This window comes from Juglans regia, chromosome 10, assembly GCF_001411555.2.
Source record: "Juglans regia cultivar Chandler chromosome 10, Walnut 2.0, whole genome shotgun sequence".
Taxonomy (NCBI): domain Eukaryota; kingdom Viridiplantae; phylum Streptophyta; class Magnoliopsida; order Fagales; family Juglandaceae; genus Juglans; species Juglans regia.
This window is the reverse complement of record NC_049910.1, coordinates 23,990,540-23,999,725: the sequence shown is the minus strand read 5'-3', so window position 1 is coordinate 23,999,725 and position 9,186 is coordinate 23,990,540. Positions and strand designations below refer to the sequence as shown.

Below are 9,186 nucleotides of genomic sequence, written 5' to 3'. Positions count from 1 at the left end.
TTAAGCGTAACATGAAAATGAATTTTCTCACCACCCCAAAGGCTAAGATAGAGAATTATCCTAGTGGAACTCTTCTGTCCACTCTGGAGTGAGTAAAAATAGAGTCATAACCCTGGGTTCACAAAGAACCATCAATGGGCTTTAAATGGATTGTTTTTAGGGAATGTCGGAGTGAAGTCGTATATGACACCTAATGTTGATGGATGCATATGTTATGATGAAATGTTATGATACCAATGCATTGAGAATAATGTATGCAAACAAAGACGTAGTGTCAACATAAGTTGTGCTACAGTCACGAGTAGGTGCTCATTGTGCATATGGGGAACCGTGTTGCAACCATACGTATGTTAATGATGGCTTTAATAACGATTAAATGTTATGATTTTTTAAAGCGATGAGGTATGGAATGTTCTCTTTCGAAATGCCATGTTTTTTAACTGAGAAAGTGAAAATGTTCTCTGAAAGAGAAAGTGCATCAAAGTTTTTCTGAAAATATTGAGGAACCCAGATGGGAGACAAATACGAATTTTTGTTTTCTTGCATATTAGTGCATACATCTCATGTTTATCATTAATCATGCATATCTTATCTCTGTGCCAGTTAGTTGTTCCACTTATTGAGATTTCAAGTAAATCTCACCATTATAGACCCACTATCATTCCCCTCGGAATGATAGAAGCTGTATCAAGACCAGTAGAGGAAAAACAAGAGATATAGATGGTTGAAGAGAAGCCGGACCTTGAACGAAGACTAGATGTAATTTCGATATTCGTAAGTATTGACTCTTCATACTTCAGAGTATATGCAATAGTTTATCTAACTAAGAACTTGGATTAAATATTTTGTATTAAGGAAATGTTATCCTTAAGTTTGAACTTATGATGGTTATTAATGCTACTGGGATGTTTTAGTTCGTTCTGGTATGAGTTATAATGAATCACCCTTATTCCACTGTGATTATTGCATAATGCTTGTTGTATACTTAGATGAATTACATATTAACTGTCATGAACAAGGGTATGTAACCTTGTGTTGCATATCCCGATACTCCAAGTCTCCATTACATCTCAAGCGAGAATTTGGGGTGTCAAAGGAGAAGATCACGAACTAAATGGAAGATGGGAGGCTCCCCCACGGGGTTTTTCAAACATAATTGGGATGTGCTTTGGATAAGGTTCATTGTCAAATGGGTATTGGTGCTATAACTCGTGATTGGGGAAGGGCAAAGTCAGCGCAACCTTAAGAATGAAGAGGGATATGCTTCCAAATCCTTTCCTAGCAGAAGCACTGCCAGCTCTTTAGGCCACTTTATTCTGCAAAAACTTGGGTTTCAAAAACATAATACTAGAAGGTGATGCCCTGCAGGTGGTCCATGGTATCCAAAGATAATATGAACTTGACACTTGTACGGACATGATTATGGCAGATACAAAATCCATATTGGCTAATTTTGATAATTGGTCAGTGCAACATGTAGGGAGGAACAAGAGTAAAGTTGCTCATGCTCTCGGAAAGAATACGCTAGGCATTATGGACACTATCATTGAATTGGAGGACATTCCTCAATGTATTCTTTTTATTGTCCTAATCATCATTTCTAACTCCTATTTCCTTATCTTTCACATTATTTTATTCAACCATATATTACTATGGCCCCCTCAAACCGTTCAAGTGTCATTGGTTCTGTCTCGGCCCAAGCGCCATAAACCCCACCGAAAATCATTTTTCTTTTTCTGGTCCCTAGATTCATACACCTCATCTGTGAACATTACTATGGCCCCAACCAGCTATAGAGCAAGCCTCGATCCGAGGTTCGTATACCTTGCTGGAAGTCATGACCATTCGTCACCAACTTAAGGGATATTCACTCCAGAGCAGCTGAAGCAGTTGCACTGGGATTTCCCCCTTCCCAGCACGGATGGTAGTGATTAAAATTCACTTTCCCATTCCTATATCCAATCAGTCAATTATTCAAAAATACTGTGTAGCCACTGTAAAAACTGTTAGTACGAAATTTTAACTTTGTAAGCAGTTTTAGAACCTTGTAATTTATGAAAACTCATTTTTACCTTTTAACTTTCCGTTTATTTATGCCATTAGCTTTTTCTCATTATTTACATACAATTTTGGCCCCTAAACACTACCAAAATTGGCCAAGTAATGACAAGGCAAACAATGTTTAGGTGGGCAATGTGAGTCGAGCAAGTTCAAAAGCAAGCCAGGGCATTAGGGCACATAAAGGTAAGCAAGCTGGAGTTCCAAACATGTTCCACGGGCGAGGCAATACGGATTCGAGTAAAGTACCAGGGATACATTCCTCGCCTACCTTCCATCCGAGCCAAAGCTCGAAGTCCAACCCCACACTTTAAGGAGAAAAATGAACAAAGTGATCATAAACAAGTAATTCGTGAGTGCTCAAAATACAAGCGAGTGCTTTTACAAAACTCTCCGACTCTAACAACGACGTTTTAAGAGAAGCATACGTAGGTGAAAGGGATCACGGACTCAAATACCAAGCGCCCGACCATGCACAGAGCTTTCCGCTACGTGGGCCACATTCACAAACGACAGACTAAGCTTCCCATCTCCTTGGCCGAGTTTCTGAGACACGTAGAGCACATTCACTCCATCTCGGTTACTCCCTCCATCCGGCACACGCTGAATATTCTTGCCAATTAACCAGCCAATTGCGTTGAGAACTATCAAACCCGTGAGGTAAATTCTCACTTCCACACTCTACCTTTTCTGAGACCCTGAAACATACCCATTCTCTCTCTCTGTCTCTCTCTCTCAACCTTCAAGGAAAAGACAAAACCCTAACTCTACAAGTTGAATTCGTACTTGCAAGCACTTTTAATAATAAAAAGAATGTCCTTAGCCAATATATATATATATATATATATATATATATGACCAATTCATCTGTCGTACTGCGCGCAGAATAATGATTACTTCCAATTAGAGGAGGAAAAGACCAAACCGAAAGGGGAACAAAAATATCCTAAGAAGAAAGACGAGAGAAAAATACCAAGAACAACAACAAGATGAGTCAATACCATTTGGTATCCAAAAGTACTTAGCCATATGGAGAGAAACCTCATCCAGATTATCTTTCACCCTCATATGCCTTGGAGGACATCTATAGAAACCCTAAGCCAATGAATGATCCAACACTCTAAAAGGTCCTTGCATGTGGAGTCACTTTTAGAGGAAGAAAACAAAAAAATAGTCCATCAATGAGGGAAGAAGAAAAGAAGAGGAACTTACCAATTATAATCCGTTGGTCATGATCATGTCGTTGAACCATAAATAAACCAAAAAAAAAGATCCATGACATGCACGACCGATCTAAGTAATTATGTCAAACACTTGATAATACCGATCAACCACATCCCTTCTCCCATAATTACCCAATCCTTTCTCTCCATTTTGCATGAGTATTCTATTATTGGTTGGTTGACATTTTTATGGATTCCTTTCTCATTTTTTTTACTTAAGGTTGCAACTATTGTTGATTGTTTGCTCCATTTGATGTAATTGATTTAATATTGATAGTTATCACTATTGCTGATTACATTTTCCATCTTTTAGGATTGTTTATTACTTAATATAAGTTATGATTACCATTGAATACTTTTGTAACCTTTCTTTTATTCTCTCATTTCTAAAAGCTATGATTGTACGTAATTGATTACTTTTATCACATTATAATGTTGTTTATTATAATTATAGTTCATCATATTTATCATCTTTCATGATCGTCGCTACTGATGGCACTTGGATAACCTAGGCGCGGCATGCATGGTCTGGGCCAATCCCCCAAGCATCATATTTTCCAGTTTTTGTTTTTTGTTTTTTTTTTTTTCCATCTAAAGTATGGCGAAACGTCAATCTGTTGCTTTCAAAAACCCAGCAACCACAACACCCCCTCTGCAGGATTCCCAGGCTGTCGATCCTTTAGATAGCCGAAGGCTTTTGTCGAACAGAGCAGAGCGGGAGTCACACGCGCGAGTAATAGCAGCACGTGAGATCCACGCTCTACCACACCAGAAGCTTCTACTGCCGCCATGAACGGCATTTCTGGAACCAAGGACCTCAGTTTCTTCAGACTCAACTAGCCGCCACACTTCTAGCGTGGCGTGTCTCTCACGCATCAGTACCACAGTCTATTTGGTTCTTGTATTTTGCTTTCTTTCAAGCTGAAAATTTGGATCTATAGTTGTAATCCGTCATTTTTACATTTATCTTTATGTTTATTGTTATTTCCTTTTGTTTAGGTAAAAATAAAAAAGAAATAGTCTATTAGACATTTTTTCCATAAAGTAAAAGTCATCTCCTCCTCTAGAGGTGGGATTTGAAATCTCTGTTTTAGGTAGAGTATGGTCTCTCAGACGATTGTCTATAAAGAGTTATAAAAGTTAAGACCATACCAGTCACATAGGAATTTGTATACTGGTAGAGTCACAACCGTGAGTAATTGGCTTGTAATCTAAAATTTTCCTTATATATATATATCAGGTTATAGATGTAACTTCGCTTTCATAAATGAATGAAATTTATTTCCTTATGGTAATAATAATAAAAAAAAAGTTATTATTACCATTTAATACTTTTGCAACATTTCTTTTATTCTCTCATTTCTAAAAGCTATGATTGTAATTGATTACTTTTATCACATTAATGTTGTTTAATTATAATTATAGTTCATCATATTTCTCATCTCTCATGATCGTCGCTACTGATAGTTGGGTAACCTAGGCGGCATGGTCTGGGCCAATCCCCAAGCATTGTTGGGTAAGGCAACCTAGGTAACATAGCCAGGGGCAACCCAAGTTGTGATAATTAATTGGGATGTAGAACTAAGGCTACACATGGGTTTTGTATTCAGCTCAAGGGTGCATGGTTTGTTTTAATTTTTTTTTTTTTTTTAAATATTTTTCAATGTTTTACATTACTTTATATCTCTTTTATTTTATGTAAGCTTTAAACCACATGCCAACACATGGCATGCGATACTAGCTAGATTTCCATCAAATAATCTAGCTAATAGAAGATTTTTATTGAAAAGATTTACAAGTGTTAGGAGCAAATTAAATTTGAAAATCCAAGGAGCAAACCGATAAAGATGAAAAACCCATAGACTTTATTTGATTTTTTCTAAAGTATGATTGTTCCTGTTAGCCATGATTCTGTTGAATTTCATACTTGACTCCTCTTCATTAAATTTTGTGTTTTTTTTTTAAATAAAATCCGATTACGGATAACTGGTTACATAACCAGATCCGTAACATAGTCCATACTAGATCCGGTTTCATCTTATTTGCCCGGGTCTAATCTGGATTTTCGGGTCCGGATAGGAAAAAAATCTGACCCGGTTGTACACCCCTATCGTCGGGTGTTCTTGAAAGTGATCCAAACGAAAGGACTTACATGGTTGGCTGAAAAAAGAAAACTAAGTTATACGTATTGGAACTTCTCGAACTCCTTGATTTGGTAGAATGAGTGGCCGATAGAGTGGCCTTACCAGCAAAATTAGCAACAGAACTGAGACTTTTATGAAATTATGAAATATGATTTATTTCATATTTCATAATTGATCTAATGATTTATTTTCAAATTATGAAATAGAAAAGTTTGAGGATGAAATTTTTATAAGGGGACATATAGCATCGGATATTTTAAAAAAAGAAAATAAAATAAAAACCAACACTAGAACTTTATATCTATCAATATAAATAGGTTAAGTTTTAAAAAAATTATCAATCCATCCTTAAATGTGTTCTTTAGGGAAAAAAACATAATTGATCAACTAATGTTTGATGGACAATGCCATGTCAGAATGGTGTGATGGAAGTGGGATGAGAAAGTAGTACTATACAATACAACTCTTTCAAAAATCTTGGGTTTTCATAAGAGAATGAATCACACGTAAAATAGAAGTGCTCATAAGATTACAGTATAAGAGTTGACATCGTGCTCTCTTCAAAAGGCAAAAACATGACAAAAGGTCTCAGCATATGATCAGCACTTACAAATTCTGTTTCATTTTCCTAAACTAATTTAAAATTTTAGTGTACATGGATTCTGTTGTGAAACTCCATGCAAAATCATCAACAGCTACTGCAAAAAAAAAAGAAAAAAAAAAAGCATTTGTGACGGATTATTTACTACGAGAATGACTATTTACAACGAAAACAACTCATTTTAATAGAAAATAGTCATTTTCGCAAGAAATATCTAGCCCCAAATAAGCAATTTTTTTGTAACTAGCAATAGTATAATGAAGTGCCAATGGCAGATATATATAATGGTCCATGTCCATTACCCTAAATGGTCTTTCGAAGCAGCTTTCTCGATCTTGAGGAAATATATATGCTCATCACAAGATATTGATAATCACGAATGTTGAAGCATGGGATTGAAATTATATGCTGATGATCACAACCTTTTCTACCACTTACCTACTGATCTAGGCCCTGTATTGATTGAACTAGCAGCACCAGCAATCTGGCATACATTACGTTTGTATCTCTTCTATCCTCTTAATGGCTTCCCCCATATTGAGGCGTTGTTTTGGATTACTTTCAATGCAAGTAACCCCAATATTGAGGAGTTGCACCATATGGTTGATTGAACTTGTATTGCTCACTATCTCCGGATCTAGCACTTCATGCACTCTTTCTTCAGATATTGCCGTCAAAACCCATTGCACAACATCAGTACCACCCTTTCCATTGCTAAGATAATAAGAGGGGAACTTTCCTGTAAGAACTTCAAGAATGATTATTCCAAGACAATAGACATCAGACTTTGGAGAGACTCTTTGGAATTGTATGTAATCAGGGGATTTATAGGCAAACAATGCTTGGGCGGCGATGGGCGGAGTGGCTAGTGAATTAAAGCAATAGTCATTTAGAAGTGGCTCATAATCATCTCGTAGAAAAACATTGCTAGACTTGAGATTCCCATGGGGCAAATCATACGAAGGAAACGCCGTGTGGAGGAAGCCCATTCCACGAGCAATGCCCTGGATAATCTTCAAACGCGTTGGCCAATTGAGGTCGGCATGACTCGTTCCGCGATCACCTAAAGGATATATAATTATGCATTAGAAATTTAAATGGAATCACTGCAAGAAAATTATTTATTTATAGTCAATTATTTTCTACGAAAATGACTATTTTCTACTAAGATGAATCTATTTTTTTCACAAATAATCATTATCATCACAAATAATTCATCGCAAATGCTCATTTTTCTTGCAGTGAATGGATATATAAACCTCAAGGTGTAACACAATATAAAGTTTGGCAACTTTGTCTTATACGAAGGAATTAAGCTTCTTATTCAAATCTTCCCCCCTTTTTTGGCATCATACTCGCACCTTGAAAAATAAGGATAAATCAAAACTTCCATAGAATATTAAATAGAAGATATTGGTAGTTAATCATGTAGCTCATACCGTGTAAGACATATAGCAAGCTGCCTTTAGGAATGAATTCCGACACCAACAGCTTCTCCTCTCTTCGAAAATGATAAGCTAGAGGAGTTAAGATATTCTGATGCCTTAGTCTTCCAAATCGTTTCATCTCAGCATCAAACCCCTCTCTTTGCAACGTATTCATCTCTCTCATTCTCTTCACGACCACTGACAACCCGTTGGCCATTACGGCCTTATACGCGGAACCCAAACCACCATTGCCGAGCACTTCAGCAGATGCCTTCATCAAATCAGGCAACCCAAATGTACCATTGTCAACATTCAGCATTATAAGATCAGCCATTCCATTATTTCCACGAGATGAACCTTTCTTCGTATCACCTTTTCGGCTCGAGTGATCCATTGCCCCACTGCGATTAGAACTTGCCATGCGCATTTCAACCATTTGAGCATCCGACGTTACTACTCCACTACCTAGGATATCAAAGTCTTCGTGCTTTCTCTCCTTCGCGTAAGTACCAAATGCAAAGAACATGAAGAGAAATAGTATAGTGCCAAGGAACATAAGCACTAGGATGGTATTGTTGCTGTGTTTGTTTTCAGATGTCGACGTTCCGTTTTCTTTCTCTGTGCAAACCTTGTCCAATGGCTTCCCACAAAGTCCTCCATTTCCTGCAAACGTATCCGCGGCAAAGATCGACAAGCTCTTAGGGATTTCACCTTCCAGCATGTTGTTTGACATATCAAGTTGTTTCAACGAGGATATATTAATAGGTGGTATACGACCTGTGAACTCATTGTTCTCAAGGTGGAGTTCTATGAGGTGGGATAGTTCTGTTACTGACTCAGGTATCGTTCCATTTAAGCGATTATAGGAAAGCCAGACTTTCTTCAATGAAGTAATATGGGAAAAGTAATCTTCAGGGATATTACCAGAGAATTGATTGCCGGTTAATAAGAGAGATTTCAAAGCGCCAAGCCTGTGAAAGTCTGGAATTGGACCTGAAAAGGAGTTGTTCACAAAGCTGATAGTTCGAAGCCCGTGAAGTTCAACTAAAGCATCAACGTCTATGTTTCCTCCGAGACCTAAGCCGGTGAGATGGAGGCCGGTGATTGTTCCATCAAAGCAAATGACTCCCGCCCACTTGCCCGAGCATGGAGATAAGTTTGGAACCCATGATCTTAGCGCGTCTCCATGGATGAATGATTGCTTGAGTTTGAGGAGAGCCTCAGTTTCCGAGAGTGAAAGAGAGAGGGGAAGGAAGCAGAAGATGAAAAAGAAGAGAAACCGAACAGCGGCCATTGCTGAGAGGAATGACCGCTGTTCGGAGAGACTTTGTGGTTCTCTAAGCCTTCAATTTGTTTGCTTTTTTGGGTTTGGCAGGAAGGTCTCATGTTGGGGTCGTGGGGTGTATGTTGCTTTGAGAGAGAATTAGTGATGGAAGTGCCAGATTTACGTGAGTCTAAGAATAGGGCATTCAAATATTTGGATAATAGACAATTGAGAAGAGGCATGTGGCCTGTGGGGTTGCGAGAGAGTTGGGGGCGTGGGGGAGAGAGACGTGTGCGCAACTTATGTTGACCAAGTCAGATTCATTCGAGGCATTTCTCGTTATTGAAGTGCAACATTAAAGTACTCTCACTTCAGCGCGCAGTCAAACGATATGGTTTATAAACAGTATCTTGGAAGATTATATATTGAATCTATTGATATATGTTGTATAATTATTTTAAAATATATA

The 9,186-nt window shown here is 37.7% G+C and overlaps 1 protein-coding gene across 1 annotated transcript; it reads right to left on the bottom strand.

Annotated features, from left to right (window-relative positions):
• Positions 1 to 5,987: 5,987 nt before the first annotated feature.
• Positions 5,988 to 8,839, bottom strand: LOC108979259 (pollen receptor-like kinase 3). The gene is made up of 2 exons (XM_018949909.2): positions 7,466 to 8,839; positions 5,988 to 7,089 (listed from the first exon to the last, which is right to left on the bottom strand). Exons 1-2 carry the CDS (start codon positions 8,745 to 8,747, stop codon positions 6,521 to 6,523), a joined length of 1,851 nt encoding a protein of 616 aa, XP_018805454.2. The 5' UTR covers positions 8,748 to 8,839; the 3' UTR covers positions 5,988 to 6,520.
• Between the last annotated feature and the right edge of the window lie 347 nt (positions 8,840 to 9,186).